The sequence below is a fragment of the Diceros bicornis genome, chromosome 5 (assembly GCF_020826845.1).
Source record: "Diceros bicornis minor isolate mBicDic1 chromosome 5, mDicBic1.mat.cur, whole genome shotgun sequence".
Classification (NCBI taxonomy): Eukaryota; Metazoa; Chordata; class Mammalia; order Perissodactyla; family Rhinocerotidae; genus Diceros; species Diceros bicornis.
The window spans coordinates 37,887,709-37,904,484 of NC_080744.1; the positions used below are offsets into that span (position 1 = coordinate 37,887,709).

Sequence of the window (16,776 nt, forward strand, 5' to 3'; positions counted from 1 at the left end):
AGCTTTCTAGTTTTCTTCCTTTAGTTGTTGCTGTTTCTCACAGTTACTTCTAGGATTTTGTTTTTCCTGCTTTTCTTCGGTTCTTGTTCCAGGTTGTTTTTTTTTTCTGCTTTATTTTGCTCATCCTGTGCATATGTTAACACTGTCTCTTTGTGAGTCCCATTCATTTTGCTACTGCTTATCTCCTATTTAATTGCGTAGCCTAGTTATCATTTTAGAGTTTAAAGTTTCTTATTGTTGTTATTTCTAGAAGGGCACACTTTTATTAGAAGATAAAAATATTTAACTAGCAATCTTATTTTTGTGTACTGCTGTAACTACCTATAAGCTTTGGCTATGTTTTTACATTTTGTGTTATTGCTGTTATAGTTTTTGGTGAGTCTCTTAATGGTTTTGATATTTACAACCTGGAATTCTAGGGGACTCATATACAAACACTATTTTCCCTACCTAAATTCAGAACCATTTGAGCAATAGATAAAAGTGAAATGGCTAGAGATCAAAATGCCACTTTTGATACTGAGAAAGCTGATGGGAGAATGTGGCTGAAGGTCCATGGCGTGTCGGTGTGGTGCCTGTGCCGTTGCCACCCCAGGTCCAGGCCTGAGGACAGCTCAGCCCACCTCCACCAAGTGGGCCCTGCACCCAGTGGCAGAGAGCAGGCACAAGTGCATGTTCTCTGCAGACAGGAAAATGTCAAAGAGGAGGGGCTGTCAAGTGTGGGAAGAAGTGAGGCCAATGGTGTTGCTGTAGGGAAAGTCCCTCGGCATGGAAACATGAAGAGTGGGCAGTAAGTGCCCCTACCCACGCAGTCTTGAAACCTGTTTAAATGGGAATGCCTATTGCATAAGAACTCTGATAAAACTGATGAAACTACAGTTTGTACTAAGGTTCTATATACTCGGGTCTCTTAGGAAAGGAGGGCTTGAATTAGTGAAATTCAAAGGCTTTTTGTGATTTCAGAATTTATATGTTGTACGGGTTTCAGAGATTGGCATTTGATGGTGATATAATTTATTTCAGCAACGTGAAATCCTTCATGAGATTCAGAGAAGGGAAGAAGAGATCCAAAAAAGGAAAGAAATGGCTAAGCAGGTACTCTGTCAATTCTGCCATACTAAAATAGTTTACGTTTTGTTAAACATAAAATCTTTTTATTGCTGTTGATGATATTTTCCCCTCCTATGTTGCTATCAATAGTAAAGTTTAAACTGAAGCACTAAAAATATACCCCAAGTATCATTTATTGTCTATTTTAGATTCCCCAAATTGGTAGCAAAATTGAGTTGTATATTATCTGTAGATGACTTAGGCTTATGTAACTATAGTAGTTTATCAAATGAGTCAAGGGAGAGAAGAGATGGAAGCTTTGATACTTAACCCAGACTGTCATTCTTAATACTTGGGAAATAAAACTAATTGTTCATACTGAAGAGTGAATGGAAACCGTGTGGATCTGCCTGAGATTTCATTCAGTGACGGAAAGGCAGGATTCAATAGAACAAGTTTAAAAGGCAGTGGTGAAAAAGGATAGTCTTTTTCCTGAGTCCAGCTCAGTCAAAACACCAGTGATACATGTTTGGAGAAATCCAGAGAAAATTTTGCTTATTGTCATTTATATAATTACGGCATTTAACTTAAGGGAGACTTGGAGGTGTGGTGGGAGGAGGCACAGATGTACAAGTGAGCAGCACCCAGCTTAAAGCTTCAGCTTTTTTACTACCTGGCTCTGTGACCTTGACAGGTGACACTTTCTATGACTCATTTTCCTCATCCTTTAAGATGGGACTGATGATGCCTTTTTTTCTGCCTCCTGTAATTATTCCCACAGATAAATGTACTGCCCTCTGTGAGAGTACAGAGCCATATACAAATGTAAGGTGATATTAGTTTCCACTAATTCTCCTGTCTTAGGTCTGATCTGCCTTCCCAACAGCCACTCTGCTTTGAATGTCTCCTCCTTCTGTTCATCTCTTGCTCTTCTCCCTAACTTTTCACGCATTTTCCAAGATTCTAGCATTTTCATTTGTAAAATTCACATTCTCTTGAAGCTGTAACTTGGCCTTCAGTTCTTGAACCAGTACATATTTGGACCTTAAATTTTTAGAAGTTGAGTTCAACTTTATTACACTTGTAGGCATTCAGCTTAAATAAAGTATGTACTCTCTACTGAATTTATAATTAGGTACCATGGTTGTCTTCCATTTGTGACCTATATCTAAAGTAAGTTTTACTTTTCTTTTTTCTAGGAACGTTTGGAAATTGCTAGTTTGTCAAACCAAGATCATACCTCTAGGAAAGACCCAGGAGGACTCAGAACAGCTGCCATTCTACATGGAGGCTCTCCCGACTTTGTGGGAAATGGCAAACATCGGACCAACTCCTCTGGAAGGTCTAAGTAAGTCCCTGAGATTTCTGATCTGGAAGGATAAAAGGTGGAGCAAAATTAAAACAACTTAGAATAAAATTTGATGGAATTTTAAGATAATAGTTTTAATAACTTTTTCAAAGCCTATATATCTTAATGTATTAGTTAGCAATATAAAATAAAATCTTCACTTGTTTTAATACTTTCCACGTATTTTTTGTATGTATGTGTGGGGAAGATTAGCCCTGAGCTAACATCTGTTGCCAGCCCTCCTCTTTTTGCTGAGGAAGATTGGTCCTGGGCTAAGATCCGTGCCCATCTTCCTCTACTTTATATGGGACACTGCCACAGCATGGCTTGACAAGCGGTGCATTGGTGCGCACCCAGGTTCCGAACCTGTGAACCCCAGGCCGCCGAAGGGGAGCATGTGAACTTAACCGCTGCACCACCGGGCCAGCCCCCCCAAGTATTTTTAATGAAACCAGTGTTGTGGTTAATGAAACCAGCCTATAACAATTTTCTCTCCCTCACAGTCCTTCACAATCTTGTCTCCAATGTAGTTTGATGTGACTTTTAATGATCCAACTATTCAGTAAGCAATTTAGAAAATTTTCTTCTGAGTCATCACTGAGTCAAACTTCACACTGTGTCTCAGTGTCTAACTCCCTAGGTCCCACCACAGATGTAGGGAATGCTCCAAAATGAGCACAGGTGTAGAAGATCCTTTGCATGAGAACAGGAGCCATTTGCTGTCGGGGTTCCCTTCCCTATTGCTACTGAGGACATTGGGCTTCCTGTCATTGCATGTGGGCTTCTGGGTTGTTTCCTGCCACCAGGAGTTACATGAAAGACCCTGCCTCTTCCTCCACATCCTTTTCCGCTAAAGAATTGAGACTTTCCTACGTATTTGCTGTGACACCCTATAGACCAGAAAGGAATTTTAGCGCAGAAGCCATTTATGAGCGGGGCCAGCCAGGTGGCGTGGTGGTTGGGTGCACGCGATCCACTTCGGTGGCCCAGGGTTCACACGTTCAGATCCCGTGCGCACACTGGCACACCGCTTGTCAAGCCATGGCGGCATCCCACGTAAGGCAGAGGAAGATGGCCATGGATGTTGGCCCAGGGCCAATCTTCCTCAGCAAAAAGAGGAGGATTGGCAACAGATGTTAGCTCAGGGCTAATCTTCCTCAAAAAAAAAAAGGAATCCATTTATGAGTGGGTGGATGATTAAGCAGTCTAGGTATTATAACTCAGCTTCATTATGTGTTTAAACTATCTCTTCTGAGAATCTAAGCAGCACTTAAAACCAACACTTTGCTTCTATGAAAACATTTTAGGTACCAACCTAAAGACTTATATAAACTTTCTGGTTGCAGTTTGTTGATAAGAAGGAACCATTCAGTTCTCTCCCTAATTATCTACTTTTTAAAAAAATCAGCTCAGAAATCATTTTGATATTAATGTTTAACCACCTGCTGCTAAGGTGAACTAAATGTTTTTTTGAATACTGTTTCTGGTAACAATTCCATTTTAAAATTGTAACTCCTTACACCAATTTAGATTATTTTTTGCAACTGGGCTTCCAGTAGGCAACATAGTTTGAAGTTGTCAGAGCATTTCACCAGGAAATGTTTGACAGATTCCTATTGTGTTAGAAACAGCGGAAATAAATCAATGCTATGAATAAGTCTTTTTGGGTATATAAAACAATTTAAGTTTAAAAATTTCAATTTTTGTGGCTAACTGTAAAAGTGGATCCAAGATTAGACTTGCTTTTGAGATCAAAGACTATTAGCAAGTTTATTGAAGAAAGAACAGGAAATTCTCTCTTCCTCTGACATATATAGAACAACTTTTTATGTAGTGCTTGTAGAGTGTCTTTTGTATATCTGAATAGGACAACATTCCATGAGCATCCAAGAAGCAAATGAAAAGAAATAGTTTTCATCTGTTGTTTGCCAAGGTGTCACACATACCTGCATGGAACTCTGGCACTATGTTGGCTACTGACTAGGAAAGAATGAATCTTTCTTAAAGTGTAGTTTACATGCTTCTTTGGTTCAGAAATAAAAATTCCTTGACATGCCAAAGTACATCAGGGTATACTCTTTTGATTTTTTTTCTTCCTTGCTGTTTATTGGTCTTTATGGGTTGGAAAGTCAAAGGAAATAAGCAAAGTGTTCTGTTTTATTCTTTCAGTTAGTAGATACATTTAGTAGAGTTGGTAGAGATGACCTCATCATCAATATTGTTAGCAGGCAGTATTTGAATTGACTGTGACTAAGTGCAGTAAAATCTAGAACCATGTTCATTTGTTCATTCAACTGATACTTGATGAGCACTTTCTAAATGCCAGACACTGTTCTGAGTCCTGGGGATTCAATAAACAGGATCAAGAAAGACTGGTTTCATGGACCTTATATTCTGGTTAGAGGAGACTGTCCACAAGTAAACAAGGAAATGTCAGATAATGATTAGTCCTCGGCAGAGAATAAAATAGGCCAGGCTGAAGAAAGACCGGATGGTTGCTTTAGATTGGATGTTTGGAGGAAAGAATACAAGGATTGGATTTTGAGTGACTAAAGGAGAATGGCTTTAGGTTGGAGGGGTACGGGCTCTGGACAATGAGAAGAAACCAGCCACACAGCTGAAGAACAGCTGGTGCAGAAGACCCAGGGCTGGCATGGGCTTGTCGTGCACAAAGCTCATCAAACAGGACAGTGTGGCTAGAGTTAGTGGGCATTCAGAGAGTAGTTCAAGGAGGGCAGGCAGGAACAGGTTACAGAGGGCTTGTTGTTGGCCAGGTCAGGAGTTCAAGTGTAATGTGAAGCCTCGGGGGGTTTTAAACAGGAATAAGATATCGTCTGAGTCACACTGTATGAAGTTCTTCCTGGTTCAAGTGGAGAAGAGTGGATAGAGGAGTGGTTTTCACGTCTCGTTTCATACCACTCTCCCCTCTCCCGCACCTTCAGTGCATTGCAGCCACGCTACTCTCTCAGTGCTTGGAGCACACCAAGTTCCTTCCCGTCTTGGGGCCTCCACTGATCACTCTGCTTGAGGCGCTCTCCTCTGGCACTTTGCATTGCCAGCTCCTTATCATCAGTTCTTGCCTCAGACATGACCTTAGAGATGCTTTCCCTGAGCACCCCGTCTGCCTCACTTACCTGCTTAGTCGCTTGTTCTCTAATTCTTTGTTTTATTTTTCTTCATAGCACTTATCACTAGCTGAAATTCTTATTCTTTTGTTTGCTTTTTTATTGTGTCTCCCTCCTGTCATGAGAATGTAGAGTTCCTGAGAGCAAGGCCCTCATCTGGGTTTTCCTCAGGGCCTGGAGCAGTGCCTGGCAGACACTTAGCAGGTGCTCAGTAAACATCTGATGAAGGGAGGGAGGAAGGAAGGATGACAGAAGGAAAGGGAGAAACTGTCTTTTGGGCACTTTTAGGGTCTGCAGCCTCTTGAATCAGGGCAACTCTGCTTTTCTTTTCCTGTGGGATAGATCAAAAATCAGTAGGGCTTTATTTAACAAAAGGTTTCCACTGCTTAAAAGAAGAGAAAGAGAGAAAAGAAAACCACTCACTGTTCTAGTAGAAAGAACTTAAAGGCCTGATGCCTGAGGGCCCAGTCTCTTGGCCCAGCTTTTCACTGATGAGTCTTTGCCTATGTTGAAGAACTTTATTTTCTGTGTCCTTCAAGATGTCTTTTTTCCCCCTTGAAGAATTTACTTTTTTTTTCAATTGAGGTAAAATTCAAATAAAAATAAAATTAACCATTTTGAGGTATCCAATTCAGTGTTGGGTTGTCTTTTGTAAAGTGCAGGCATCGTCCTCCCCAATCCTTGCCCTCTTCCCAGAGATGTGGTACCTCATAAATGGGCACTTTGAACTTTTTTGGACAAGCAAAAAACATTGCTATAAAATAGTTCATGGTAGAGAATTATTTTCACATTTTCAGACTTGCGTTCTTTGGATTACCAAAGTGTAGTCCAGAATCTAGGATTTCCCTATTACACCTATTTAGGATTTCCCCTTTACACCTATTTCCACCATCCAACAAGATCAGGTTATCTCCTAGTTTGTTCTCCCTGTCCTAAAACCAGCTGTGGTAACTGCTGGCTATTCATCCTTAGAGAGAAGAGATAAGTATAGGACATGGGATTCCCTCCACTTCCCCCAAAATGCTGGGGAGCTACTAATGTACAAGGGATATGGGTGGGGGAAGAGGAGATCCTTGATGGGGCTCTCCACACCTGTGATCCTCCATTGTTTGCTATTTCTCTGGCTGGTTCCATGGAGGCATAGACTGGTTCACCTCAAATTAAACAATATCAGGAATTCTTATTAACTTTATTTCCACAAATCTGCCCTGAGTTTCAAATTGAGGGATCAAGAGCTAGATTTTTCTGTGGCATCTTAGTGAATTAGGCAGGAAAGTGAGACTGTCCTAGCCCCCATGTGTCTCAAGTGAGATTCCATTCCCTCCATCCCATCCCAGCCATCTACATCATTGGCTGTGTTGGCAGAGCAGTCTTTTGGATGGGAGCCCAATTCTCAAGTCTCCCCTTGACATATTGCCACCTCTCTTCTTGTCACTTGGCTTTTTTAAAAAAAAAAATCATCTTCTGTTTTCAGGTATCAAGGTCCTAGATGCCTAATTTAGTCTTCTAAAACTGAATTATGTCTAATTCTCTGTCCTTTGTAAGACCTAGTTAATATTATTTGGCAATTTTGTTTAAAACACCCTTTATCCTTGTGTACTGCCACAGCTACTTGGGAAAACTGATAACGTGGCTGATGTTTCTAATATTGCAAGCCCCCATGAAAATTCTGTAATCTAGAATAGATCGCTGACAATGAGACCAGTGTTATTGCTTCTAAATACCATTTGTTTGCATTGGGGTGGCTATTTCTGCTGGAGTTAAGAAGCTGTTTTACTTATGAATGGAACAGGTTCCAAAAGGTTGTTCTAAACCCAATTCTTGATGAGTTTGAAGTAGACAGTATGAACACCCAATATATACACATCTTTTGGGTGAAAACAGGAGACATCGATGACATGGGATTTTGCCTCTTTATTACTTCTTTTCAGACTCACTGTGATTTACTTTTTATGCTTCAAGAATTGTTCCTGTGGTCAAACAATCTGTCCTGTGTGGCATGTAACACATTTGTCATTTTCTTGATACTTTCACTTTTAAAATTATTTTTATTTAAATCCTAATGATATATTTTTTCTCACTAGCACTCTTAACATTCTCTTTGTGTTTGTACTTAACAGTCATGATGGGGTAGTTAATATTCAAAAACACCTTAAAACCAGGTGCTTATACACTGTAAACTAAAGAACATAAAGACCTAGACTAAAATGACTATTAGCACCATGTGTTGGAGGGGGCAGAGCTGATGTAGAGGTGCTTCTAGGTAATTTATGCTAATAAGTCTACCATATCATTTTTTTTTTTTGTTAAAGATTTTATTTATTTATTTTTCCCCCCAAAGCCCCAGTAGATAGTTGTATGTCATAGCTGCACATCCCTCTAGTTGCTGTATGTGGGACACGGCCTCAGCATGGCCGGAGAAGCGGCGCGTGGATACGCGCCCGGGATCCGAACCCAGGCTGCCAGCAGCGGAGCGTGCGCACTTAACCGCTAAGCCACGGGGCCGGCCCTACCATATCATTTTAAGCCATTGCTTTTGTCCTTTTCTCCCTAAATTTCAGTTTGCCCATGGTTGCACAAGTGACTTTAGAAGTAGAAATTTAAACAGAACTACAATGTGTTAGTCATTCCCTGCTGTTTAGAATATGTGGGGACACATGTGATATGAGAGACTCAGATCATAATAGGTCTGGTCAGCATTGTGTAGGGGGTTGTAGGGAAGGGGAAGATGTGTAGGATTGGAGGTGGAGAGACTAGTTAGTAATGGAGTATTGCATGTGTCCAGGAGAAAGTTGGTGATGACCTCAGCAGTGCAGGAGAAGTGGAGAGGAGAGGATGATACTTGGGGATCAGTTAGATGCAGGAGATCTAGGAGCCCAGGGAGACGCACACGTTTTTGATGATTGAGACAGAATGGATGACTGTGCCACCAACCAAAATAAAAGAACCAAGGGGAAAAATCCGATTGAGAGTGGGTAGGAGGGAGGTGGTGGTTTTACTGACATTGCAGTGGCATGAGGAGTGAATAGAAGGTGCAGAAGTGGAGACAACAAGTCTAGAAGTTTGAAAATAAAGAACAAGAGGGGTTAGGGGTGCAGGATTGAGGGAGGGGAGTGTGGAGGTAAGAGAGATTTATAGGCTGAGGGGAAGGAGCCAATATAGAAGGACAGATTGAACATACAGGAGAGAGGGACTAGCTGATGGATCAAGACCCCAGGGGAGACTATAGGGAATAGAACCGAAGACAGGGTAACTGTCCTTCCTCAGAGTCTGGGAAGAAGAAAAAATGGTACAGACACCAAGTAACTTCATATGTGGAACAATAGACAGTGTGGGCTTCGCTCCTTGTTGCCTCATGTTCTCAAGTGAAAATAGAAGTCAAGTTATGCTTAGAGTGAGAGGGCTGCTTTCTAGAGGTCTGTCCATGTGCCTCATCAAAGCATGTCTTACAAATGTCAATCCTGACCATTAAGAGCTCTCTCCCTTTCCTCTTCCCTGCAAAGCCCTCCCCCAATTTATTCATTGTTTTTGCGTTATAATCTAGCTTGCCAGCTATTGCTCCCCATTCAGAAAAAAAGTAGAAAAAGAGGAGAGGAAGAGGGGTTGGGCTTCTAGTGTCTTGGAGAAGTCATGAAGGGGAATGGCAGAGGATATTTACCAAAGACAAGTAAGAGAACGAATGAGCAATTCAATGCTTGGGGGCCCAACTGGAGAGGAGGAATTTGTAGTGCTCCAAACTCCCCTGTTTTGTACCTTTCTCCAGATACACGTACATGGGAATGAAGAGATGTGGGATCGATCAAAATCCTTGCTGTAGAACCTTCTGTGATGATGAAAATGTTCTGTCTCTGTGCTGTCCAATATGGTAGCCACTAGCCACTTGTGGCTGTTGAGTACTTAAATATGGCTACTAAAGTTGAAGAACTGAACTTTTAATTTAAGTTTAAATAGCCACATGTGGCTAGTGGCCGCCATATTGGACAGCACAGATCTAGGGTTAGGGGTTTGTCGAGGTCATATGGAGAGAACTCAGTGGGGAGAGGGAGAGTTGAACAACTTTCCCTTTAACACCTTCAACTCAATTCCCAGTATAGACTTGTTACACTGTGAATGGGCTAGTAAACAGGAGAAAATGGAGGGGCAAGAATTTCCTGTCTTAATCTTAAATTAAAGAAAAAACATTATTGTCCAAATTTATTTTTAAGGCGAGAACGTCAATATTCTATATGTGGTAGTGAAGATTCTCCTGGCTCTTGTGAAATCCTGTATTTCTCTATGGGTAGTCCTGATCAGCTCATGGTGCACAAAGGGAAATGTATTGGTGAGTAAACTACCTAAATTCATTTAAATTATTCCAATGACAAAAGTTAACCTGAAGGAATGTGGTGGAATAGATGCTGTGTCGTCTAGACCAGTGCAGTCCAAGGAGGACTGCAGTCACGCGTCACTTAATGACCCGGGTACGTTCTGAGAAATGTGTCATTAGGCGATTTGTCATCGTGTGGACCTCATAGAGTGTATTCACACAAACCTAGATGGTATAGCCTACTACACACCTAGGCTATATGATACTGATCTTATGGGACCACTGTCGTACATGCAGTCTGTCGTTGACTGAAATGGCATTATACAGTGCATGACTGTATTAAGCCAGTAGTCAGTCATTCTAGCTCCCATTCCTAATGAGCAGAACAAGAAGTCACTCAGGTTTCCTCTTCTGTAAGATGAAATAAACACCTAGGCTCTTGGAAATATTGTAAGCAGAAAGGTAAAGTTTGTCGTCATTATAGTTATGCTTATTGAAACCAAAATGGTTGAAAAATTATGAATCAGTAAAATTTAGCATCATGTGCATTTACTGCTGATAAAAATTTGTGTAACAAAATGAGTTCTAATGCCTGTGATCTTTAATGACTAAGTCCCATTTTCTTAAGGTGATATCCATCTGCTTAGCATTTTCCTGCTTGGCATGTTGTACCTGACCAGGAAAACCACTTTATTTTCTATGTCTTATTTAGCTGTTTTGTCTACTGATGGCTATTTGGAGTGAAGCTGGTTCAGCAATTCAGGATTCAAATTGCTTATATTAAAATCAAGTTTTCAATATCAACTACCTTTGCCTTAAACGTATATCATCTTTTTTCAGCCATAAAGATATAGCCACTAAATTGGTGTAGGGATCACTTGCATATACTAAATTCAATAATTAAGTTTAATTTTCAATCCCATGAAGATTCTTACCAGAGCTAACAGGTAGCCAAATTACCTAAATCAAGTTTGCTTTCTTTCGGTGTCTGTTTTTTCTTCCTCTTTGAGGAGATACAAATAAGCAGGGGAATCGCCAGGGAGCAGGCAGCAGGTGGGAGGAGAAGAAACCAAACATCTGACTAGTCCACGAACTGGGCAGTTAGCCTTGCTGGCTGAAAGCAGCCGGATTTCCCGGGATTCTCCACGTACACAGAGCCTGCCCTATTTAGACAGAGCGACCATTTATGGGGCAGGTTCAGGACCTTGGTAGAGATGATTGGCTTTGGTCCTGAGGCTCTCTTTGACTCAGAGGTATTTAAGACTCATGAATTGACAACATAAAACTCACTACTTTTAATAATCTGGGGAAATCAGGAGGGCAAATGAATCCAACTGCTTATTACCTTAACTTGGTCTCTGATTCTCATTGGTGCTCATTAGACAGATTCACCTTAGTAAATACTCTCATTAGGAGACACGTTTGCAATCTGAAAATTTTTTATAAAACAATCAAGTAAATTATTTATTTTGTTTTCTCACAACGGGTTTAATTTTTAAAATATGTCCTAATTTTCTATGAAATGTTTTTATGAAAAATCAGCTAATTAGCATTTGTTTTTCAGTTTAAAGCTATTAGAACTAGAGCGAATGGAGAACCTCCTTAGGGATATGGATAAAGTACTATAGGGACTGTCTGTATAAATAATCATTGTTAGCACATAATAGAGGATCAATCAGAGTTCTTTTGGTAACATATTTTCCTTCAACCTCATTGCAATGTGTTCTTTTGTCCCTTTTATTATCCCCATCACACACAAGAGACAGGAAGAGGATGGAAATACTAAAATTATAATACAAAAAAAACCAACCAGCAATTATGAAATACCCACCTAGTTCCAATTGAGGAGAGAAATATTGTAAGACATTGCGCTGTATAAGGCACAAGTTTAATTAGGCTTTATGTAAATAACATCACACTCCATCCCATAAACATTTAATATCTTGTGTCTCCAGTGTGTACTGCTTAGGTCCCACATTCCACAGGCTGCTTCCTTTGGTGGACAAATTTTCAGACATCAGAGTTTTTTCCCCTTAGGCTAAGAACTTCAGGAATTATTTATGACTAGCATAACAGATCACTTTAATTAAAATTTCTTAAACTGTCAGCATTTCTATGAAGTAAAAACTGCTTCTCAGATAAAAAGTCTAGGTGAGCTAGTTTAGCCACATTTCTCCAAAGTATTTTTGCTAAGATCACTTTGTCTTCTTTATACAGGTAATTTTTCATTTTTTAAATGGAAAGAATAATTATTGTTTCTTTAAAAATTTTTTTTCATTATGAAGACAATGTAGCAGGGAAAACTTTATTACTTATATACTAAGAGAAAAAGTATATAAGTACTTTTATATACTGTATATCAGTGGTTCTCATCTGAGGGCAGTTTTGTCCCCAGGGACATTTGGTGATGTCTGGACCCATTTTTGATGGTTAAGCGTAGGGTGGGGGTGCTACTGGCATCTAGTGGGTAGAGGCCAGGGATCCTGCTAAACATCTTACAGTGCACAAGACAGCCCCCACCAGGGTTATCCAGTCCAAAACGTCAATAGTGTCAAGGCTAAGAAACCCTTTGATATATGAGGTGATAGGGTAAATTAGGAATAAAAGGTAGGGGGAACTAGAAGAGAAATAAAACAAAATGATGATATTGTGGGTGATATTTTTCTCCATTTCCAATTTTTTGGTAATTTTCTATTATAATCTTTAATGAACATAAAGATTTTTATAGGAAAATATTTGGTATTACAGAAGTTTAGCTCTCACAGGTACAAGTGGAAACCATGCCTATAATTAAATGTGTCTCCCTGTCTAACTTCAAATTTAAATGGTCATTTCTGGTTCCTTCGTCTGAAACCATTGGCTGGTGTATACGTACTGGGCATACTCAGATTTTGTATTTAGAAAATCATTGATGTATTCACGTTTCCAAATTACTAAAACCTGTTTTTACTGTGCATGCTAATTACATTGATGGAGTAATCTTGATGGAGTGTTCCTATTCCCAGATTCCTTCTATCACATTAGTCGGTATTTAGCTGTGTAAGGTTACACTGTCGCACCAGTAGGCACAGTCTTCAGAGCTGAACTGGTTATGAAAGTAACATGGTGAATAATGGCTAGTAGAAGAACACATTGGTCTGCTATAACGTCTCATTGTTAATTCTTGGCCCTTTATAAAAATTAATATTTTAGGGCTCAAAGTATATTGTTAAATATTAAAACTTGGTTACAAAAGAACATATATGACATGAAGTCATCTTTTTCATAGGTAGTACATGGTACCCACTGTTGAACAAACGAATGTATATCTCCTCTTTTTTACCCTCAGAGAAAATGTACCAGTGAGATTTAATTATTTTTCCTTTTAATGTGCAGGCAGTGAAGAGCAGCTTGGAAAACTAGTTTACAATGCTTTGGAAACAACCACTGGGAGCTTTGTCTTGTTGTATGAGTGGGTCCTTCAGTGGCAGAAAAAAATGGGTCCATTCCTTACCAGTCAAGAAAAAGAGAAGATTGATAAGTGCAAAAAGCAGGTAGGCATGCAAGATGGCTCCCTGAGCAAAAGGAAGGCCTGATCTCGAGCTTTAGGAGATGACAGAACAAAATAGCTCTGCATCCGATCGGCTCTCAAAGATGATCCAGAATGGTATGAGAGCTGTTTAACCAGAGGGGACAGAGGGGGACCAGCATCTTCTTTACCAGAGTTCTCTCAGCCCCTTGCTGTCTCTTTCAGAACTTTCAGAACATGGTCAAAACTTTTGCAGCTGCTTTCCTAACCTCCATTCTCTGCCTTTATTGTGGCATTACTAGCTGTCTCTCCAACTGGGACTAAATAGTACTTCATAATTGTGTTTTTTTGCAATTTTTTGAAATATTGCTTCAAAACTGAATTTTAGGGGACTGGAGAACTTTAAAATTAATTTGTAATACTGAGTTTAAGGACAACATTTAGTATTGCATATTGCAGTGTTGCATAATAAGGAAGTAACCTACTGTTGTAGGTAAAGCATTATGTTTAAAATGTGTGTATTTATGATAGAAAGAAAAACTGGAAGTAAATACACTGAAATCATAGCTGTTGTCTTTGGGTGGTGACCATATAGATAATTTGTGGGGATTTTTCTTTTGTATTAGTACTTATTAAAATTTTGACAGTGAATCTCTATAATCAAAAAAGGTTATTTTTAAATTAATGTTTCTTCTTTTTTCTGGTGGCCATATTGCAAATGAAACTGCTTTTAAAAGCTGTTTGCTAATTTTATAGTATTTATACTCTAGATTGTGAGGTAAAGAATTTGAGAATTAACTAAATTTTTTCCATCTTTATGAACTATTAGATTGATGATATGGTTTAGGGGAGTTTTCATTTCAGGGCATATTCCTTCCCTCCTTTGAAAGTGTATTTTGTATTAAATACTTCACTTTTGAAGTGAAACAGCAGTCAATGCTATTCAACTCAATATTATCTTATTGGTGTTTTTCCTTATCAGATTCAAGGGGCAGAAACGGAATTCAACTCACTGGTAAAATTGAGCCATCCAAATGTAGTACGCTACCTTGCAATGAATCTCAAAGAGCAAGACGACTCCATTGTGGTGGACATTTTAGTGGAGCACATTAATGGGGTCTCCCTCGCTGCACACCTGAGCCACTCAGGCCCCATTCTCGTACATCAGCTTCGCAGGTACACAGCTCAGCTCTTGTCGGGCCTCGATTATTTGCACAGCAATTCTGTGGTGCACAAGGTTCTGAGTGCATCGAATGTCTTGGTGGACGCAGAGGGCACTGTCAAGATTACGGACTACAGCATCTCTAAGCGCCTAGCAGACATTTGCAAGGAGGATGTGTTCGAGCAAACCCGGGTTCGTTTTAGTGACAGTGCCCTACCTTATAAAACAGGGAAGAAAGGGGATGTTTGGCGTCTTGGCCTTCTGCTGCTCTCCCTCAGCCAAGGACAAGAATGTGGAGAGTACCCTGTGACCATCCCTAGTGACTTACCAGCAGACTTTCAAGATTTTCTGAAGAAGTGAGTATCATTGAGATTCTAATTGCACTTTCCCGCTGTACTTTTGATCGTGCTTGAATGCTAAACATCTAAGTGTTGTGGATAAGCTGAAAAGTGAGAGACAAGATTAGAATTAATCCTTTATTGTCCCAATTCTTTCCTAACCAAATGTGTTCTGTTTTCTCCCTTATGTTTATCCTTCCCTTAACTCCCACATTCTCCTAAATTCACTTGGGCTTGATAATAGATCTTCAAACTACTTTTTGGGGACTGCCTGGTATACTCTGGGAATTCACTAGGGATGCTACGGGGAGAAATGCCCCAGTATTCCAAATGGAATACCTCTCTCTCCACCTTTGCTGCTGGTTCTTAAAGGGTCAAAGACAAAGCCTTCTATTTAGAAAACAGCCTTAGGAGTGCGATTCTGCCCCTTGTTCTTAACTGTCCTTCTGCATTAGCAACGTCTCATTCAGCCAAGTCATAGGAGGCAAATGACTTCCTTGCTCTGGTCAGAGGGTTTTCGATATCTGTAAATTACAGGTGCACATTTAATTACCGAGCCAAGTTGTATTCGCTTTGAGAGCATCCTGACTGAGAGGTTTTCCTCGGGCCTAAAATCTTTGTCCAGGTCCTTCAGTTCAGTGTTTTCCAGTTTAGCCCTGCCTCTGATCTCAGTCCAAGCCAGACCTGGGTTCTCGCTGTTTCTCTGTTAAATGGGAAATAAGACACCTTTAGTCTGGGTTTTTCTAGATACTCCCCTGGCCCAGCCTTCCTGCAGAAGTTGACCTGGACTGGTTTCTTCCCTTTCTGATACTCTGTCTTGTTTGTCACCTTCTTTCTTTTCTCAACTATTTGCTTTTATTCGCTTCATCCACTCCCCACATTTCTTTTCTTTTATCCTTTATATTTCTTCTCCTATTCTCATCTATCCCAACTGCCACTTGACCTGATCCACATTATTTCCTGTCACTCGTTGTCTTACCCATTACAAAAGTGAAAGTAGCTGTACTTATATTTAAATAAGATAGTTTCTGCGTACCATAAAATAGATATAACATACAGTTGTGGAAAGGGGCCAACTGTGATTCTTTGCACTGTGTTCTCTCCTTAAAGTACATAAACATCTTAAGATTTCTGAAGAAATCTTTTATGATTTCTCTTAAATGCAATAGAACTTTAAAAATATTTCTTTAAATGCACCCTAACAATGAGGTTGGCTAAAATGGCATCAGAGGAAATATGGGGATAGAACCACTGATGGAAAGACTCATTTCATTCTTCAAAATGTGGCTTTTAGCTTTCTGCCCTTCCTCGTTGGTCAAGAATAATTTAGTAACAGTTAGCAATAGCATTATGCATTTTTAAAAACAACACTGGGAAGTTTAAGTAGAACGTATCTTTCAGATTTAATAGCAAAATGATGGACTCAGTAGCTAAAACTTCTCTTTTCCCTTGAGAATAGCTCTAAGCCCTGTTGGTTTTGAACTTGAGATCAGCACTATTTCTTATTCTGTTTACATGGTTGTCCTTTAGAATGTTTGTATATTCCTCTCTCTTCCTAGAGTGGTTTGATGGACGGTGCTTGGTTCAGAAGGAGCTGCACTGTATTGGTACTACCTTTGCTGTCCAGCGCCAGTTAAAAAAAGAAAAAAAATCATACACAGACAACGAAAGCATAGCAACATTTCATTCGTAGTTATATTTTTACTTATTGGCGAACATCCTTTGGAGAAAGGTTTTGTTTCAAATCAGTGTCTGGATGGGAAAGAGCCCAGACTCTGGAGCCAGACAGCTTGGTTTAGATCCCCCCTTTACCCCTTACTGGCTGAGTGACTTCAACTCCCCACCCTGAGTTTCCTCCTCTGAAAAATGGGGATATCAGCACCACCGCCCTCATGAGATGGTTGTGAGGATTCATTGAGCTCACACCTGTGAAGTGCTT

At 39.9% G+C, this 16,776-nt stretch overlaps 1 protein-coding gene across 3 annotated transcripts in view; it reads left to right on the forward strand.

The window, feature by feature from the left end:
* Positions 1-16,776, forward strand: part of EIF2AK4 (eukaryotic translation initiation factor 2 alpha kinase 4) — a 96,793-nt gene that overhangs the window by 24,725 nt on the left and 55,292 nt on the right. For all 3 annotated transcript variants that reach the window (XM_058541210.1, XM_058541207.1, XM_058541208.1), the window contains exons 5-9: positions 1,024-1,095; positions 2,250-2,398; positions 9,729-9,844; positions 13,205-13,362; positions 14,320-14,855. In XM_058541210.1, coding sequence (XP_058397193.1) covers positions 1,024-1,095; positions 2,250-2,398; positions 9,729-9,844; positions 13,205-13,362; positions 14,320-14,855 — 1,031 coding nt within the window. The remainder of the gene's footprint in view (positions 1-1,023; positions 1,096-2,249; positions 2,399-9,728; positions 9,845-13,204; positions 13,363-14,319; positions 14,856-16,776) is intronic.